This window comes from Acanthochromis polyacanthus, chromosome 15 (assembly GCF_021347895.1).
Source record: "Acanthochromis polyacanthus isolate Apoly-LR-REF ecotype Palm Island chromosome 15, KAUST_Apoly_ChrSc, whole genome shotgun sequence".
NCBI lineage: Eukaryota > Metazoa > Chordata > Actinopteri > Pomacentridae > Acanthochromis > Acanthochromis polyacanthus.
The window spans coordinates 20,693,700-20,714,450 of NC_067127.1; the positions used below are offsets into that span (position 1 = coordinate 20,693,700).

The window sequence follows — 20,751 nt, forward strand, 5'->3', positions numbered from 1 at the left end:
TGTTATAATTTCTGTCAGCATGATGACCCTCGTCTAGTCCTGATGTAAATTTCAACTTTCCTAGTCCATGTGGAATCCTCAGCACACAATAGTGCTCAGGGTTGCTAGTATACACAGAATCAGTACAGTTCAAGAAGTATTTGCCCCCATGGAGATATCTTCTATTTTTGCATATTTCTCACACTTAAATGTTTCAGATTATCAAACTTATTTTTATCTAAGACAAGGATAACCCAAGAAAATACAAAGTGCATTTTTAAAATGACCGTTCCATATCATATATCGAAGGAAAAATGTTGTCCAGTCCATCTTTTCCTATGTGAAATGGTAAATGCCCCCTTAGCTACCAACAGACCAAATGACCAAGTCCATTTGACAATTGGATACAATTTCACCAGCTAAACTCACATTTGATTCCTATCAGGCTTGTTGAATCTAAACATCACAAAATAGAACCTGTCTGGTATTGTGAAGTCGCTAAAATATCTCAAAAATTATCTCGATGAGCCCCAAGACTTTTGGGATAACATCCTGTGGACTGATGAGTGAAAGATGGAACTTTTTGGAAGACGTGGGACCTGTTATATCTGGTGTAAAGCTAATACTGCATTCTACAAGAAGAACATGACACCAACAGTGAAACATGGCGGTGGTTTGGGGCTGCTTTGTTTCCACAGGACCTGGACGACTTGTCATAATTGATGAACTGATGATGACCCAAAGCACACAAGCAACTTCACCTCTGAGTGGCTCAAAAGAACAAAATTAAAGCTGTGGAGTGGCTGAGTCAAACTACAGATTTCAATCTGACTGAGATGCTGTGGCAAGACCTTAAAAGGGCACTTCATGCTCAAAACCTATTTACTGTGGCTGCATCAAAGCTATTCTGCAGAGAAGAGTGGACCAAAATTCCTCCATGACGACATAAAAGACCGATCACAAGCAGTAACAAACATTTAACTGCAGTTGTTGCTGCAGTTAAATGTTTGTTAAATGTTTCAATAATTCTTCAATAAACCTTAATTTTAAAACACCATTTTTCATTTGTGGTTTATCTTGGTCTACTACAAAACAAACAAAAACATTAGTTTGATGGTCTGGGACATTTTGTGTGAGAATTATGCAAAAATAGAAGACACCAGCAAATACTTTTTAATAACACTGTAGATAAGACTTACTTTGCATGTATGCAACAGAGTTAAACTGGACTCCTCAGTAAAACAGTAAACTAACAACATGTATGTGACTGTAGGTGTTCACGGGTTTCCACGAGGGAGTAAATTCAGGCTTCAGTGACAGAAAATGCCTCTTTATGCAGTCTTGATGTTCTTTGAGGGTCTATTGTGGCCCTTGTGAACTATGCTAATGGCCAGTGCATAAGCTTTTAGTTGTTCACAACAGAGAAGGCAAATAAATTATCATCACCTGCTGCACTGGCAAGAGTTATATATTGAAAGGTTCAGACTAAATGCTCCGTGGATTCTTACCTATCTAACAAGTAAAAGTGACTTCAAAATGATTAGCTCAGAGACATGCAAAATCACTGGTAAGCTAGCATCTAAAAACATAGATTCTGACACTGATGGGAGAGCATTGCTTTGCAATTTGGAGTACAGGTTAGGGGCACAGGGGTGGAGGGACTGAATGGAGGCTTGCAAGGAAGAGGTACGAGCAGGAGTATTACAGAGGAGGTGTCAGAGGAAATTAACCCAGGACTACATTAGAGTGCAGGAGGAGAAGGAGCAGGAGGCCAAGGTTTGTGAGAGGGAGAGAGGGCAACCCCGGCAATAAAAAGAGCCACAGGCCACAGAGCAAGGTGGAGGGAAGGTAAAGGGGATAGGAAGACCTGCGGAAACAAAGGAAGACAGGACAAAGAGTAAAAACACCAACACTATCTCACAGCTTCAACACTTTCAACTGGATAGCCATATCCAGGTTAATCAGAAGTGTGTTGTTTTGGATTCTTTAGTTGTACAGGCCAGTTGAATGTGCTGAGAAAGCTTAAGAAATGGGAACACTTAGAAGATGGGGGAGAGGAAATATTAAGAGAGTCACAGGTTAATGGGAAGGAAACATTCTCGTAGGGGACGGGCATGTGGACACTTCAGACAGATTCTCTGATTCACTACATCCTGAAAATGAAAAACAGTTTTAACACAGTGTAATTTTGCACAGCTATATTGACACATCGTGCGAGTTAGGGAACAGTTCAGCATTTTCAGAATCAGCTTGAATCGGATCATGAGTAACATAGCTCAGCATAAAGACTGTAATTAATACTGATTATATGTCTGTGTAGATTCTCAGACATCCAGGTCATGATATTCGTTGGAGCTTCAGTAGAAATCAATTGGACTTCTCTCGTAGGTTCTTGAAGATGTTTCACCTCTCATCTAGGAGAGTTCTTTAGTTCTAACGGACTAATGCTGAGTTACACAATATATAGTGACTTCAAGTCACATTCCATCTAATCAAACAAAAGATCTAGAAAACACAGCACCACAACAAACAGCGAAGCAAACAACACCAGGAGGAACAACGTTAATATACCATATGTAGCTGGATTATGTGAAAGACTCAGAAGGATTTTCTCCAAACATAACATACCGGTGCACTTCAGACCCAGTGACACTCTAAGACAAAAAAATCTTTCTTCTCAATGATAAAAGGCCTTTTGCAGAACAATGTTGTATATGCTATCCAATAGAACAACAAGTGCACAGAGTTGTACATAGGAGAGACTAAACACATCTTCACAAGCAGATGTGTTAACACAGGAGAGCAGCTCCTCAGGACTATCTGAATGATAAATGACCTTTCCTTGGAGGACAGCAATTTATACATTCTGGATAGAGAGGACAGATGGTTCAAGAGAAGAATAAAGGAAGCCATCTCAGTCAAACTGGAACAGCTGTCTCTAAACAGAGGAGAGGGTTTGCAACACTATTTATCAAACACCTATAATGCAGCAATAAGGTCTCTCACCAGAAAGTTTTGCTATTGTTCGCATCTTGAGGCACTACTGACATGACAGATTCATATCTTTTGTTTTGAAAATTGGCAGCTTCATGACCATGATTACTGTTGTTGCTGTTGGATCACCTGGTTTCAAAATCATTCACACCTTGAGGCAGGTGAGTCCTGGGCTATCTATGGACCATTACTCATGAGAGCTGCAGTGAAGGATAAACATCTGAATTACCCTACTAGTCAGTTAGAACTTAAGAAGCCTCTTCAATCTGAAGTATACATCTCCAAAAAAAGTCCAGTTGATTTCTACTGAAGCTCCCAGGACTACCATGACCTGGATGACCGAGAATCTATTGTATAATGTAGATTACAGCAGTTTCAACACACAGACACGTGATCAAAATGCTTTTCTCAATTTCAAGTCTAAACTGAATCACATTTTTATTTCACATAAACGATACGGTAGAATAATTATTTGAGAATTTCTCATTAGCATATTTTTTCCTTAGATTAAAAAAACGTGTCTATTGTATTATCAAGAATTATTCATAGAATTTTATCAGTTCATGTTTGCTCTAAAATTCATCTGTGACCCAGAAGTTCAAAACACAGCTATCCAAAAACAAACAATTTGCCTCAAAAAGACAAGATATTTTGATGTGAAATATTCAGAATCATTTAATCAAAGCAAACTATCTGACTCAGCTAGCTTTCTATTCATGCAGAATATCAAAGAGAGCATCTGATTTATTAACATTCAGCTCTTTAATTGACATCGCCTTACTGAGAGCATCTTTGAAGTTGGTACAAATCTGCTCAGGCGATCTATTATGGCCTCACAAGGCACTGGCAATGATAATGGCAGGTGTAATGTTGTGGATGCAAATATCAAGCTGACCTGTTGTAATAGGCCTCATAAACAGAGCATAATTAAGCCATCAAATTGGGTGAGTAAAAGCGCATACATGACCTGGTCTGTGTGGATTCCACAGATGAAATCTAAGGTATGCTAATTAGTTATTATTTTTTTATAACAGGCATTACACTCATGATAGTTTCTTACCCGATTTCCCTTGAGTCCTTGTGGTCCTACTAAACCCTTTAAGAAAAAAAAAGACAAAAAAAATTAGTAGGATATTCGTTATCTTAGACCATGCACAGATGGACACTGGCACTCTCGGACATTTCAGTAAGGAAGAGAAATACAGGTTTGTCTGGTCAAAAATGATGACGCTGGCTAACTTCAGGTGCAGTACAGTAATCACACACAGTCCAGACTGAGCTCATGACAGCTTGGCTCGAAGTTCCCTTTTAGGCTAAGTGGAACTGTTTGTCAATATTTGGAGTAAAAAGATGAAAACCTGAAGAAGATAATAACGAGAGGGGTTGGCTTGTCAAACTTAACAGTTTGGTTCAATGGTAATCTTGTTGGTGAAGATCATTTGCAAAAGAAACCCCTTCATGGGTGCACATCAAGCCATGAATACTCTCGAGGTGAACAAGTTTGTACGTCAACAATTAAGTGAAGCCTTCAGGGTCAGAAGCTGAGAGGATTCATTACAAAAGACAAACCCTTGGTAAAAAACAGAAACAGCAAATTGCATTCCAAATACCATATATAATGAGAGTAGAACAGATGTAAAACAAAGTTATAATATAAGTAATATAATATTATATTTTAAGATTAATTAAAAGAACATATTCCAGACCTTTGAAAAGACAGGGATGTATTCATTTGAACAGGCTAACCAAGAAGTCTATGAATGTAAACTACATACAAAAGTGCTGCTTTTATTACTCCACCAAGGAACAGCGGAGTTATATGATGATCGGAATACGTTTGCCTGTCCATCTGTCTGTTAGCAACATTACTCAAAAATAGATTTGGGTGAGATTTTCTGGGAAGGACACAAATGACACAAGGACCAACTGATTAGATTTCGCCAGTGATGTGGTTTATAGTCCGGATCCACAGATCTGTTAAAGATTTCTGTATCAATGTGAGATAAGGGCACTGTAACCATGACAACAAGTGAACACTACATCAGCTGCCTGCTGACGATCACATGATTGCGATCCTATTACAAATCCACCGTTGCGGACTTATCAGGACGTATCAGTCAGAAATGATACCAGTCCACAACCTCTTAAAATAAATGTAAAATTGTCAACATTTTTTTGATTGTTGAGATTTCCATTAACTTTTTGTTTTGCGTTACTTCAAAATATGCCTCAAAATACATCTTGGAAACACAGCTAGAATGAGATTGTTGTCACTTAAAATGAGATAATTGGAATTTAACACAACCATAATCCAGTGTCATGGTTTAGTGGTAATTAAATCCATCAGACAAAATAATACATAATTTTAATGGCTCTGCCTGTGCTGTAACACAACTGTCTTTGTATTGACCACAAAAATTAAATGATGACATAATGTTATGTGGATAAAAGTGTGAATAAATAAATAAAATAGCTAAAAGTTAATTCTCTGTTAACTACCTCTAATGAGTTGGCATTAATATGTAAAATGGAATTTGAGACTTACAGGGATGCCTTGCGGCCCAATTGGTCCTGGTAATCCTGCATCTCCCTTTTCACCCTGTATTGATGAGAGAAAATCCAATTGTTTGTTCTCCTTATGTGTATCTTATAATAAAAACACAGAAAAACAACAAAAGCAAAACTCACTCTCTCTCCCTTTGGTCCGGCTGGCCCTGGCACACCTGATGGTCCTATTAGACCCTTAAAAACAGAACAGAGAGAATAAGTATGGACAAATAGGAACAGCAGAGTGGAGAAATTATTATCATTACATTCCTTGCATCAGTAAATCAACAAGCTCACTGATGGGCTTGAGCAGGTGTCATAAAATTGTCTTGGACCAGTAAGACCAAAATTTTCCACTAGTCTGGTTACAAAATGCTCCTACAATGTAGTTTTCTGCTGACACATGTAGCACTAACAGGCCAAGCTTGTTGAACTACTGTCCATACTGTTAAAAAAGAGAGAAGATGAATAAAATGTCAACGGTTGCTGTTCGTTGTCAGGATTGGAGAAGAAGACTGCGTATCTCAGGCATATCCAGTATGCAAAGAGCTGTACAGAATACAGCCGTCCAGGTGTACTGTATTACATGTCAACATGCAGCATGAGCATCTCTGCACACTACTTCTGGATAGTTCGTAGCAATGGCAACTTTGCAGCCCGCTGCTGGTACAGGATCAGCAGGCAGGAAACTGTTAGGCAGGATTGAGCACTGATGATTTATGCAGTACTGGCAAAAAACAGTTCATCCATCTCAGATCGTCAACCTTCTTCTAGACCATCTCTGATTTCCTTGATTTTTTAAAAATCATAAACCATTATATTCAAAATGGTACTTGCAGGATATACATATATACACAACTCAGACATAACATTATGACCACTTGCCTAATTTTGTGTTGATTCCCTTTTGTTGACAAAACAGTCCTGACCCATCGAGGCATGGACTCCACTAGACCCCTGAAGGTGTGCTGTGGTATCTGGCACCAAGATATTAGCAGCAGATCCTCTAAGTATTGTAAGTTAAGATGTAGGGTCTCCATGGATCATATATATTTGTCTAACACATCCCACAGATGCTGAATTGGATTGAGATCTGGGGTATTTGGAAGACAAGTCAACACTTCAAACTGGTTGTTGTGCTTCTAAAACCATTCTTGAACCATTATCCTGCTGAAAGAGGCTACAGTCACCAGAGAATACCATTTCCAAGGTGTACATGGTCTGCAACAATGCTTAGGTAGGTGGTACATGTCAAAGTAACATCCACATGGATGGATGGACCCAAGGTTTCCCAGCAGAATGTTGCCCAAAGCATCATACTGCCTCTGCCGGCTTGCCTCCTTCCCATAGTGCATCCTGTTGCCATGTGGTCCCCAGGTAAATGACGAACACGTACCAGGCCATCCACGTGATGTTAAAGAGAATGTGATTCATCAGACCAGGCCACCTTCTTCCATTGCTCCATGGTCCAATTCTGATGCTGATGTGTGCATTGGTGGTGCACAGAGGTCACCCTGACTGGTCTGCGGCTATGCGGCCCCGTATGCAGCAAACTGTGATGCACTTTGTATTGTGACTTCTTGAGCAATTTGAGCAACAGTAGCTGGTGTGTTGGACTGGACCAAAGGGGCCAGCTTTCGCTCCCAACGTGCATGAGTGAGCCTTGGCCGCCCATGACCCCTGTCGCCAGTTCACCACTGTTCGTTCCTTGGACGACTTTACTGACTGCAGAACCTTGCGTTTGCCCGTTTCTCCTGCTTCTAACACATCATCTTTGAGTACAAAATGTTCAGTTGCTTCCTAATATATTCAACCCACTAACAGGTGCCATGATTAAGAGATGATCAGTGTTGTTCACTTCACCTATCAGTGGTCATAATATTATGCCTGATCAGTATATATATTTAAGCTTTCCATCAACCCTCTTCCAGAATTTGTTTTGCTAATTGAAATAAGAGGCCGTGTTTGAACAACAATATCTCAGGAACTGTTCAAGTTAAAGCCTGACAATGTCACTTATTTCTTATTATGCCATTGATTCAGAATCTACAATATTGGACGAGTAGCAGCTCTGACAAGTTGAACCGCAAAAACAAAAATATTCCTCAGTAGCCTAACACAAGTAGAACAGAGTTCTGGAGTTTCAAAATGGTTCTCCCAACATAGCTAGAAAAATATTTTTTACGATGGGTATATATTTCACCGTCTGACTCCATTTTGTAACATAGAGAAACCTATTACTAAACTGTTACACTTCTGAGTTCATACACTTATCGGAAAATACGTGTGAGGGGAAACTCTTCAGCATTTACTACAAATATTCATGTACTCACACTTTTACTGTGAGTACATGTATATTATCTGTAAAATATTGTGACATTGGTTTAGAAGGCTGAGTTTATTACCAATGGAACACAAAGCAAGAGAATCCATTCTGATTCCATCGGTGTCCACAACAAAGCTGAGAATAAATTTACCCCTAAAGTCTGGCTCACAAAAGTACATCAGATTATCAGCTAATGTAATCTGAGAGAGACATATAAACTTCCCACTACAAAAAAAAAAACTAAATGGGAAATTAAAAATATGAAAAATACAAAACATGCCAACATTTTTTTGTTGTTATATTTGGGGAAACATTTGGAACTCCAGAATTTTGATCGACTTGGATTAGAGAATCGAGCAATATTTTAGTTTATCAGGTACAACTAGTCATACCTGCATACCTGCAGTTATGAAAGGAATTGAAAATAACTTTAAAAAAATGTATATTATTATTGTGGTTAGGTATTTCTTATTGAGACATATAGCTACTTACAGTTGCTAATGTGTGGTCCAAGATGGGACCTTTCATGAGTGCCTCATTTTTGTTTTCAATTTCAATAATCAGAGGTTACTGGATCTGTTTGTCTGATATTGTGGATTATGAATTCAATAATTACCAGTGGATGTTTGATATTTTTATCCTTAATAAATCTTGAGATATTAGCCACAAACTTCAGTATGTGAACAAACTTGCTGAAAGTGGTTCAATCTTGTTAAAATTGTCAGAAAAATGTCATGATCTGAGATGGAATGACTCAAAGATTAAATTCAAAATGACTTGGCAACATTCTACTTCAAGGGTAGTGGTAGTTTAGGAGTGGCAGGAGATAATGAATAGATTTCAGGAAGGCATGAAATAAATTTAGCTTGACACATCTAGATTAATACATCCACAGTAAAGTAACCACCAAAGTAACCATAACTTCCTCATGATTTGTCCTGGAAAATGATATGTTATTATAGTGTTTTCTTATACCCACAAAGCACTGATGGCATTTCTCAATTTGTAAACTCTCAAATAAAAGTAATTGTGCAAAAGGAAACAAACAGCCACATCATTGCCACGACTAAATAAATGTATCAAATTAATCCAATATTTCTACTTGTTGTTCTGTATTTGTTAAATGATATAAAAACTCATTTTCTCTGGATAGTTTACGTTAAGAGCCATTGCATTTTGTGGATCCATTTTCTAATTAATGTGAAACATCTTTGAAATACGGTCATAAAACGTAAAAGGGACATTATCCTTAAGTTACTGCAACAGCAGGTAGATGTACTAAAATGTGGTAAATTAAAGAGAATAAAGCCAGAACTTTTCATAAGCCTGCTTCAGAACAAGATCTGGTTGAGTTTTTGAGGTCAGTACTCTGCTATACAGATATGTAGTGAGTTAGTGAGTGGGACATTACATACAGTTGTAAAACAGTCTTGTCCATAATCTGTGTTGAGAAACCTATGTGAATGGGGAACAACTTAAAAAAAAAAAACTACACTAACTAACATCAGTCAGGTGTAGACAGATAATGGCTAGTTCTGATGGGTTTGTTGTTCAGGTGCTATGGAACACAGACTGTTAAAGGGAGTCATAAACCTCACATATAGTATAAACAGTTGCCATGTTTGATATGAAGGTAGAAGCTCAATACCAATGTTTCCTCAGAACCCAATCCTGAACAGTCCTGTCACTGATAGGACTTCTTAAGGATGGAAAAGAGACAGAGGACAAGCATGTGAAGCAAAAAAAGCAAGCAGACATGACGAGCAGATGTGGTAGACATCAAGCAAGCAGCAGCAGGAGGTGGTGGAAGAGGAAGACGAGGAGGAGAAAATAGGAGGAAGAGGGCGAGGGGACCGGAACAGGACTTGCGCCACTCACCACTGGACCCGGTCTGCCGTCTAACCCATGAGCCCCCTGTATGGCGTTGTACAAAGTTAGAGAGCAGAGATGATGGGGGAGGAAGATGGGGTAAGGGGGTTGGGATGGGGAGGTGGTGGTGGGGTGGGGAGGTGGTGGTGGTGGTGGGGGGGTGGGTGAAGCTGTGACTCAAGTGACTTCAACAACACATTCAGGTGATGACAAATGAAGGGTGGTGGAAGTGGTGGAGGTAAAGTGAGTGACATCAAGTCTACAGCCATGTTGTTGCTCACAGTAATACTACACATTAGAGCTGCGTTCTAAATCACATACTTTATCTTTTTATTTCACTACAACTGCCTTTACAAAGTATGTATTGCTACATGCAGCCTACATACAACTGGGGCAAACTACTGAAATTGCAAACTGTTAAAAAAAAAGGGGGGATCACCAGGCTTATCCTGGCACTGAGAATTTGGCATCTGTCTTTGTTTACGCACTGATCCGTGTGTAACAAAAATCTAAAAACTCAACTCCAGATCCAAAGTCTTGTTTTTTTCTGGAGCTTCACCTCTCATGGTCTTCATCAGGTATTAAACTAAGCCAACCCTATCCACTGATGATGGTTGTGAGATTGAAAACAATATAGAAATCGCATGCAACTATAGAAACACTGCAAGTTATATGAAACAAATTAACAACACAATACAGCGTTCCAGGGCACACACTAAAAAAATGACACTTACTAGCAATAACTAAAATGTAAACATTTGGTGTTTATATCAGGTTAGTGCAGCCAGAAACTTGAAGTCAACTCTGTTAAGTAATTTTGCGATATTACAGATGGTGGATGAAGTATTCAACAGCTTTGAGTAGCCCTTAAAATTTACTTTGTGCCTAGTACAAAAAACATTTAAGTGTTTGCTTGTACTGCAGAACGTTTCAATATGTATTGTACATATGCTACCGTTCAAAAGTTTGAGGTCACCCAGACAATTTCATGTTTTCTATGAAAACTCACACTTTATTCATGTGCTAGCATAACTGCGCAAGTGTTTTCTAATCATCAATTAGCCTTTCAACACCATTAGCTAACACAATGTAGCATTAGAACACAGGAGTGATGGTTGCTGGAAATGTTCCTCTGTACCCCTATGGAGATATTCCATTAAAAATCAGCTGTTTCAAGCTAGAATAGTCATTTACCACATTAACAATGTCCTCACATTATTTCGGATTTGTTTAATGTTATCTTCATTGAAAAAAAACTGCTTTTCTCTCAAAAATAAGGACATTTCTAAGTGACCCCAAACTTTTGAATAGTAGTGTATCCACTGTATGACATATGTTGTAACATGTCGCTATCATATAAACACTGTATTGAGTAGTATTTCAAGTTTCAGGGGACAAACTTGTGACTATACAGGCATAGTAGAAACAAGATGTTCACCTGAGAGAGACTGCATAATGATTTTTGAATGTGTGTGCAAATCAAGACCAAAGAATAGAAAGCCCAAAGGGATAGATACCATTTTGCAGAGTATAAAAGCACATTTTACAACATTTGAATAGGATTTTGAATACGACTGACAGCATAATGACGAATAATGCTTTTATACTGACACATGAATGGAGGTGACTGTGAACAGAGAGTCCAGTGTACTTACGGGGAGTCCAAGATGGCCTCTGTCTCCCTTGTCACCCTTCTGACCTGTCGCTCCCTTTTCTCCTTTGATGCCTATGCCTGGTTCTCCCTGAAAAAGAAGGTGGGATAAAATTTCATACCAGCACTTTCATGCATAGAATGACTGACGGAGAAAACATACGGCATAAAACAAAAAGTGAGTACACCCCTGTGCAACATCACTTAAATGTCAAATGGTTCCAAACTCTATCACCCCAGAGTAACTGCACTACTTTTAAGTAGACCAGTAGTGTATTTATTCATATACAAAATTTAAAACCAAAAGTTTAGATTTACTATATCAAAAAAAAGTAAGTACTGACATTAATGTCTTTTTCAGAACTCTCCATGTCCTGCTTTAGTTTGCTGAGACAGACTCAACCCTCCTCAGCATTTAGGAAGCCAAACGTCTAGAGAGATGTTCTGCCATTTATCAGTGGTTATATTTTTCAGCTGCTCTTTGCTGAAGGGTTTGTTTCTCTACCTTTAACCTTAAAATGATGTCAGCGGTCATAGCTTTTGTCTTTTTTCTTCGGCAGAATCTGTGTAAATGTGGAAAATGTTCTGGACTGTTGTCGTGCTGGAATATGCCTCTCCTGTTAATCTTCTGCAGACTGAGAATCATCTTGTCAGCAGATATTTTAGTACATGTACAAGCATTCATACTGCCGTCTACTAACATCATTTTCACTGTTGGGACTGTGCATCCATGCAAAACATGCTGGATTCCATCTGAGCCAAACAAATTTATCTTGGTTTTAGCTGACCTAATATTTATGAGGCTTCTTTTCATGTCTGTTAAGAAAGTTTCATTCATTTTGCAGTTTTGTACTAAAGTGCAAGCCAGGGTTTTATTTCTTGGACGCTCTCTTTAGAAGTTAATGTTACGTAAAGCATTTCACACTGTCTGAGCTGTGTCAAATGGGAAGTGCTTGTTTTTGATCGGCAAAAAGAGGAAATACACAGAAAAAGGCAATTATAGATTTTATACAAGATATATTGCATAGAGGTGTACTCGGGTCTGTTGTAGCCTGCAAATTGGAGGCAAATTTAATATAATGTGAGGGTGTATTTTGTGAAAACAGAAGCTCACCTTAGGCCCAGAGGATCCTTGAGATCCCTGGATGGAAAATAGAAAACAGTGGGATTACTGACACAAACTATACTGTTGCTGCAAGCAATGCTTTTTCATTTACTTTCAATAGATTGAAAAAAAAAAAAGTAAAATATTTTTGATGAATGAAATATAAATGTTCAGAGCAAAGAATATAGAAGTATTTTTTGTTTTATTATGAATAAATTCCACTTCATAAATGTATCTCTAATGAAATAACTGAGGCATTGGAATTTTTTTTGATATACTTTAGAAAATTAACTGCAACAAATCAGAAGTTTTGCCAGTAAGTGAAGATAAAGCACAGCAGACCCTTAAACACTGAAATGGTACCTATGCTCCCAAGACCTAAAGAAACAACAAGTTGTATTTCAGCATGAACTGGATCACTTGAGAAGTTAAGTGGATAGGTAGAATTTATGGCAGAGGACAGATATTACTAAAATGATGGCATTTCTACTTCAGATAAATGCTGAACTATGTGCACAAAATTCTTGTTTTCCATCTGAATCTTTGATGGATTTAACATTCTGTAAATTGCCTACCTTCAATAGTGTTTTACTCTTAAATGTCACTTTTCAATTCAGGCAACATTAAGTTACAGCATTTATGTCTGCATTAATGAGTCTTCACTTACTTTACCAGTTTAGACCTATTCAGAACAGTGTAGGCAGAACTGCTTGATTTACAGCTCTTTCACTTTCCTAATGCACCTGTTAAGATGCAACTAGACTACAGTGTTATGACAACACAAGGCCTTTAGTCTATAGATTTAGAAGATAAATGGCATATTTGACTCACTGCTGGGCCAACTGGTCCTGGAGGTCCTGGGGGCCCTGGAGGACCATAGATCTAAAAACAGACACACACAAACACAACCAAGGCTTCAGTTCAGAAAATATGTGTTCTGAAATAACACAAAGTGGATTTATGACTGACACTCACCATTTCTGACCTTCCTCCATTTCCAGGTTCACCTTTAGGTCCCTGTGACAATACATGAGAAAGACATAGACACACAGAGTTGATGCTTTTTTTAATCACATAAACTATTAAGTGGTTGAAAAACTTCACACAGCACTTGGGGTGAATACAAAATGTATTACACTGTTCCCCCTTTAGCCGCATCAGACACTGCATCCAGAAAGATGCATGCTGAGGGGCACCATTGCGTACCATTGCGCCAGGTAATCCAATAGAGCCAGGGGACCCTGTGGCCCCTTTTTCACCTGTAGGGCCATCTAAACCCTACAGAACAAGGAAGGGGAGACAGACATCACGATAAGGGCAGAACATTTGAATTCAGGGACTGATTCAGGTAATCTTTACTTAAAGAAAACATAATAGACAGATGAAAATGTGCGGTTTCTATTCAGTCAATGTGTTCATTACCAAAACTTTACACCAGTTAAAAATCAATGGTTTTCAAGAGCCCATAGGCTCTAATCCTGCACTTATAATGCCTATTTTGCCTACTTTGTTTTTTGTGTAGCTCAGTGTCAGCTGTCTGATGCTGGTCCTGAGGATCAGGGTGGTGATTTGTAATTCTTATACAGCCAGTGATGACAACTGAGAATTATGTAGCTTTGAAAGAGGAACCCCCCAACAGCATCCAACCACACAACTAATGTAGCAGTTCTGCTAAGACATCATGTTTGGATTACTTTTAGCCATAATGGAGAAAAGAAAATAAGTACTGAACTTAGGTACACAAATCTGATGTACTGTACTTGAGTATTTCTGTTTTGTACTTGAAATATGTTTTTTTTCTAATAATCCTTGTAAATGTTATTTTAACTTTTGAAATGAGCAATTTTACTTGTAAAGGAGCATTTTATTTATTATTTTATCTAGGAAAAAAAAGGTTATGTTCTACCATCACTCCCCATATGTGCACATGTATGTTTCCACTAAAGGAGGGCTCCATTAACTAACATGTTCATACGCCTGCAAATGATACTTTGATAAATGGAATTGCACAATTCAAGCACATGATGGGATAACATGTGATCCGCTCTTTTTGATTTGTCTTTGAATAGAAAACTGAGCATCCAGCTCGAGATTCAAAACCATCCAGCTTATATTATAAACCATACAGCACAGGTAAAACTGAATTTGCTAATTGTCATCAATTACGATTATGCTTTTTTAAAAAATCAACAACCAAAGAAAGCATAATCCAGTATGAATGTCTTTGTTAATAGGTCAGAGCTAACTGTCAAGCATACAAATATCAAAAACTAGCTGCACTGACTGAAGGTTTTCATAGCTACAAATAGCAGAGCTCTTTCTATGGGGGCACATTTGGGATCCATGCCACAGTGAATTAAATGTTGAACTCAGTGTCATTCCTGGGGTCTCTTCCAAGCTGGTGAGTCTCTAATTAGATAATAAGAGGGCAGCTGTAAAAACCAAGGCCTTCCCTCTGAATAATAACAGATGTAGGACTCAGGCTTTAGTCGAGAAACCCCAGGAGATGGTGTGATATAGTGTGGTGTGTGGTTAACACAATCACTCACAGGTGATCCAGATGGACCCATGTCTCCCTTGTCTCCCTTGGGTCCTGGGAAGCCCATGACACCACCCTCTCCTCTGGGACCTTCGGAACCAGCTGGGCCTGCAGGACCGGGCTCTCCAGGCTTCCCTCTGGGTCCCTGAGGACATATGACATCGAAGTTGCCTCAATTAGTTAAACATGAGTAAGAGAAAAACGTATTTCAAGATAAACAGACATTTAAATCAAATCATGTTTTTAACTTTAATCATTACTCTCACCTTTAGCAGACTTTCACAATTAGAGTAAATCTGCCTGGTTAATAATACGCAGTACTTACCTTCTCTCCATCCAGTCCCGGTGGACCTGGTAGACCAACTTCACCCTGAGAACACACCAAGATCGGATTACCAAGTAATTAACAGTGTTTGACAGAACTCACAGACAGAATTTTTATCTTTTGGTGCAACTATCGCAAAATCAACAATATAAATACAGGATTTACATCACAAAGTAATCCACATGGAACACATACCTGCACATGCCTAACCTGCAATATTTATTTTTTCACGTTGAGCCACTGTGTTGCACAACAGATCTCATCTAAATGAATGCAAGTGCTGCATAAGTTTTTATAGAGTTATAGTTTGCCTGAATATGACCATAGAGAAGCTGCACTACTGAAGTACAATTAGAACTACAGCAGTTTCTTCATTACTACATAATCCTTGGGTCATTCCTGATAGCCGTTCAAATAATAACAAAAAACTGGAATAAAAACCTGGGGTACTAGCAATCCAGCATGGGGAATAGGGACCCAAAGGCATATATTATGCTAACAAGTTAATCTTATTATAGCCAGAATAGTGTTAGAGCACCATATGTCAATTTTTAGTCTAAAATTTCTCCTACCTTGGTGCCAGGAAGTCCAGAGGGCCCTGGGGGTCCGGGTAATCCAGGGGGACCCTGGGAGGATAGAAGATCATGTTAATACTTGGAAGTAATAGAAGAAGTGTGTTTGCAGATGTCATAAACTCTCAAAAGTACTTACCATAAGGGGTATGTTGCGGATATCCTGGGAAGGAACATAATCAGTTAAAACCATTTCATTATTTTTGTTTTTTCTTCATCTAAGAAAAGTTTAACTAATTAAGAGTAACATACATTTTCATTGTTTTGAATTTCAGCTTTTCCTGGCTCCCCAGTTGGGCCTGGAGGACCCTGTAAGACAAAATAGACCATTTGTAAAATTCATGGACATAATTTTAAAAACTGGATTCAATTGCACTATACGGCAATATGTGCAACATGGTGTCAAAAAACCACCAGGGCAGACTCACTCTTGGTCCAGCTGGGCCTTCAGGGCCTACTTCCCCCTAGAGGTTAAATCAAATTCAGTCAAATCTGTCTAAAAATCTACTCAGGTTATGTTTGTATTTTGAAAATTGCTTAAGTGTCTTACCTTTTCACCCTGGTCACCTTTGTCACCCTGTAAAAATAATGTTAAACTGAGCACTGGCTTCTGCAAAAGTTTTACTTAGTATTTTAGGAGGCATTGCTTGAGGAGGCATATGTTGGCCAACAAAAACTATTTCCTTTCACCTTGGGTCCAATCAGGCCTGGCAGTCCTGGTGAACCTGGCTCTCCTTTAATTCCCTGGGCGGTCGTGCTCGGCTCTCCCTTGTCCCCCTGAGATACATAGAGAAAGAAGTCTTAACTGATTGTACACAAATTCGCATTAACTAGACAGTAACAAATAGATTTTGAAAAGAAAATGTTTCCACAGTTGCCACTGACTCGGTTTTCCTCATATCTGCTGTAAATATTTAAGCAAATGACTGACAAATAAATAAATAAAAATAGGAGCTTAAAAGTTGAGTGCTCCAATAAATGCACTTTTACATATTCACCGAGAGTAATTAATGAATTATCCAATGAATGCATTAAATATGCAAAGAAAACAACCTATAATTTCCTCATTGACTTTGCAGATAACAAATAAAAGCTTTTCACTACAAGGATATTTAACATCAAGGCTCATATACTACAGATAACAAATCAATTACAAACTACACATATCTTGAGGTAGTTCACACAACTGACTGAAGCAATGATGAGTCACACAATAAGCACATTGTAGTTCAATGTGCACACATTAACAAGAAATGAACATCAAACAATGACAGAATTTGAGTAGGTGAAATGGTCAAAACGTTTTTTTCTAGTGACCATCTCACCTCATGCAATTTGATCAAACAAATCCTGAATCATTGTTTACTTGCTAATTACTTTTCCAGAGCTTCTGTCTGCATGACGTGGTCTTCACCAGTGAAACAATGTTGCTCAGTTGTCACGAAGAAAGCTTTACTGCCGTGATGCGCTCTATGTACGGAGCGTTGGTGAAGTGGTTGCATATGACCATAACACAAACTTTGATAGTGACATCTGTCTCTGTTCAAAAATGGTCTTTATTAGATGTGAATGTCTGCCTTGATCCTTCTCCAGTCGTCCACAAAGTCCAGCTCGGAAGACTTTTGGCTTCTTTTTAGTAAGTGCTGTGATTGTTTCAAATTTTTTGTTAAAAACAAGTGACCGTGTCTGCTGTGTCCAATCAGTCTCCTTGCTGTTTCACCATGGTGGTGTTTCCCACAGCTCAAGCTTCACAGGTGATGCTGTTTCGATGTTGTGCACTAGTGATGTTGAATAAGGTTTGATTTCTCATGACTTGGAGATTCTGGATAGTTCTTCTGACAGTCCAGTCACATACTGTGGTGTCATGTCTATCCTAGTCTTTGGTCACGGTGAGGGTCTTGGTTGCCTCCCCAAACCTGATTTGTAATCTACAGTATACCTGCTCTGTGACGAAATATGGATCTTATTTTATCTCCCTGACAACCGAGCAAATTCTTTCCACTAATGGAGACTGTGAGCATCTCCAGAAAAAAAAGTTAGTCAGCAGGAAGTTACAATCATTTGTTCCACATCAGTTCAGCTCACAGCACATCCAAGAACGGCCTCCGACAATCCATTCTTCTTTGATTCAGTATGAATCAATTCAGAATGAATCAAAGAATGCGTGTACGTATGAGTGTTGTTAGAAACCACATACTGTATGATGTGAACAGGTTTTGTGATAAAAAGAATAGTCAGTCTAATTTTGAACCAGTGATTAAGGCTGATTATAAAATCCATTATAAAGGACAAAGCTCTTCAGCAAACAAGAAGAAAAAGCATAACTTCCAGGACAGAAAGGAACAACAAAACACTTGTGACTTAATTGGTACTTCGAGATGTTACAAACACAAAATAACCTGTTTACTCTCAGACTTTACAGATATCCAGTTACTAGAGGAATAATAATGACTGACAGAGGAACAACCACACAGCATGTTCATTCAGTTCCAGGCCTACCCTATAACCCCTTTTGCCAGGGATGCCAGGAGTACCACTGATGCCAGCCTGACCCTTTGCAGTGGAAGAAGGACAGTTATGACCTGCAGATCTGACTGGGTATATGACAACTGCCACACAAACTGCTGAAGAATGACTTTACCTTTATCCCAGGAGCCCCTGGGAAACCTGGCTCTCCCTATAATGACCATGATAGTAAAACAAACAAACAAAAAAGATAGAAAAGGAAAACAGATGAGATACATTTTTTTAAAGGTATTGAAAAAAAATAGACAAACAGATTAGAAAGCAGATACTCATGCACTGACATTGATTGCTTACTAAACAGACATGTCTGTCCGAGGGCCCAAGAGTTGAGGGGACTCTGGGTATAAGTTACACCTCAACTAACTGCTAAAACCACCACAAAGAGATGTGTAATGACCGTAAAGAGACACAAAACAACCCAAAAAGGTACAACAAGACTGCAAAGATACAGAAAATAACCATGAGATGCCGAGGACCATGAAGAAATGCAAAACAACAACAACAACAACAGAGACACAAAGCAACTACAAAGAGACAGAAAACAACTGAGGTCACTGCAGCAGGACACAAAATAGCATTTATGTCTGACAGTTTGGGACTGATAATCCATCCATTCATACTCTATACACAGCTTAATCCTGCAGGGGGGCTGGAGTTTATCGCAGCTGACTTAGGGTGAAAGCAGGGGACACTCTGGACAGGTGACCAGTCCAGGGAGTACACACTCACATTTACAACTATGGACAATTTAGAATTATCAGTTAACCTCAGCATGTTTTGGACTCCAGGAGGAAGACAGAGTACTCAGAGAAAAATCATGCATGCACAAGGAGAACATGCAAACTCCATGCAGAAAGATCCAAGGCCGGGACGCGAACCGGGGGGATCGTTTAGCTGCAAGACGACAGTGCTAACCACCAAATCACTGTGCAGCCACTGAGAATTCATAACCATGTGAAAGCATAAGATGAAATGAAAAGCTGTGACTGGTGAACTTCTGTCATGTGTCACCAACAACTCAATAAAAATGTTTGTGTTAACAAAGAATAGGAAGTTAGTGTTCCCTCAAATTACTGGCAGCTGCAACTATTGTGTTAAAACATAATCCAGATCCTTAGGGAATTTTGAAATATTCAGTGTGGCAGGGTGCTGCTCTGAAGTTGTAGCTTCCCATTGTGAAGAAAACGGTAACACACAGACAGTGAAAGGAAGGACGTAGCCAGCTAAAATGAGCAGTGGCTTATGCCCACTTCCTACAACCGTTGAGTCTAACGAGTGGACAGATGAAAGCATTGCTGGATCTTCATTAACCCTGCTACACTTAGCAGGACCTGAGCAGTGATGGCTCCAAACAAAAAGAACAGTTCAATAGAGATGTTCCCCACCACAAAACTCCCACAAAGAAGAAACATCAATCTTTGATCCATGCTAAGCTTGTAGTGTTTGTTTTGTTGCCTCAAAAGTTTCTCCTTCATCTACCATGTTACTATTCTAGCATCCCTGCTGGAGGCTCACAGGGAACTGTCACACTGTAATGTCAAATCATGATTCATCAACTTGACAAGGTCTTTATTGAAGGCATGAAGCAATAGGGTTTTAACTTCAGAGGGAAGGATAAGGATGGATGAGTTTAAAACAGTCAGTCACTCATAATTAATGAGACTAATTATCTTCCAATGATGCTGCAGGATAATTTATTTCCTGTTTGTACTGCAGCCAAATCATTTTGTAACGCTCTAGAGGAAAGATATTAAACCTCATCTGCTCCCTGCTAATAGGTAATATACAAATGAAGCACTGCACATCAGTGAAAATAATGATGGTAAAACGCATCAGTGCCAAACTGCTCTAAAGAAGCTCCTCAGATTTTTCTTTTATTTATTAGCAAACAGTATGTGTCCAAGAACAATTTTACTTGTCAATCAGAATACTGTTCATTATTACAATAACAGGCAATGATGTAGAGCTGTGTGAGGTACAATGGGCGGTCTAATTCAACCACAAAGCTACCAGATCAGACCTCTTAAGTTGGTTCTAGATACCAACACCAACACAATTGTCCTCTGTGTGTTTCTGTTTTCCTACATTAGCTATAACCCATACACACTTGATGCCTAATTTTCTCCTGCTTTCATTGTCTGTGTTGTTTGTTCTAGCCACTCTTTTTGGTACCTGTATTTGCCTGTATTCCATTCCTGACACTTAGCTTTCATTGATAAACCCACCTCATGATCTGGTACATGCGCCTTCACTTTTTCTGACTTTCCTTTGTCCTATTCTGCCTTGGTGTCTGCATTTAGTCCTCTGTCCTCTTGGTT

At 38.8% G+C, this 20,751-nt stretch overlaps 1 protein-coding gene across 8 annotated transcripts in view; it reads right to left on the reverse strand.

Moving 5' to 3' along the window:
* The window catches only part of col13a1 (collagen, type XIII, alpha 1), a 68,264-nt gene that overhangs the window by 10,687 nt on the left and 36,826 nt on the right, over nucleotides 1-20,751 (reverse strand). For 5 of the 8 annotated variants that reach the window (XM_051960050.1, XM_051960049.1, XM_051960052.1 and 2 more), the window contains 18 exons: nucleotides 18,549-18,584; nucleotides 16,598-16,684; nucleotides 16,458-16,484; nucleotides 16,336-16,371; nucleotides 16,160-16,216; nucleotides 16,047-16,070; nucleotides 15,908-15,961; nucleotides 15,336-15,380; nucleotides 15,021-15,155; nucleotides 13,678-13,749; nucleotides 13,447-13,488; nucleotides 13,303-13,353; nucleotides 12,481-12,507; nucleotides 11,371-11,457; nucleotides 9,725-9,760; nucleotides 5,662-5,715; nucleotides 5,519-5,572; nucleotides 4,034-4,069 (listed from right to left, as the gene is read on the reverse strand). In XM_051960050.1, coding sequence (XP_051816010.1) covers nucleotides 4,034-4,069; nucleotides 5,519-5,572; nucleotides 5,662-5,715; nucleotides 9,725-9,760; nucleotides 11,371-11,457; nucleotides 12,481-12,507; nucleotides 13,303-13,353; nucleotides 13,447-13,488; nucleotides 13,678-13,749; nucleotides 15,021-15,155; nucleotides 15,336-15,380; nucleotides 15,908-15,961; nucleotides 16,047-16,070; nucleotides 16,160-16,216; nucleotides 16,336-16,371; nucleotides 16,458-16,484; nucleotides 16,598-16,684; nucleotides 18,549-18,584 — 960 coding nt within the window. The remainder of the gene's footprint in view (nucleotides 1-4,033; nucleotides 4,070-5,518; nucleotides 5,573-5,661; nucleotides 5,716-9,724; nucleotides 9,761-11,370; nucleotides 11,458-12,480; nucleotides 12,508-13,302; nucleotides 13,354-13,446; nucleotides 13,489-13,677; nucleotides 13,750-15,020; nucleotides 15,156-15,335; nucleotides 15,381-15,907; nucleotides 15,962-16,046; nucleotides 16,071-16,159; nucleotides 16,217-16,335; nucleotides 16,372-16,457; nucleotides 16,485-16,597; nucleotides 16,685-18,548; nucleotides 18,585-20,751) is intronic. The other 3 variants (XM_051960051.1, XM_051960048.1, XM_051960047.1) reach the window with 3 other exon arrangements.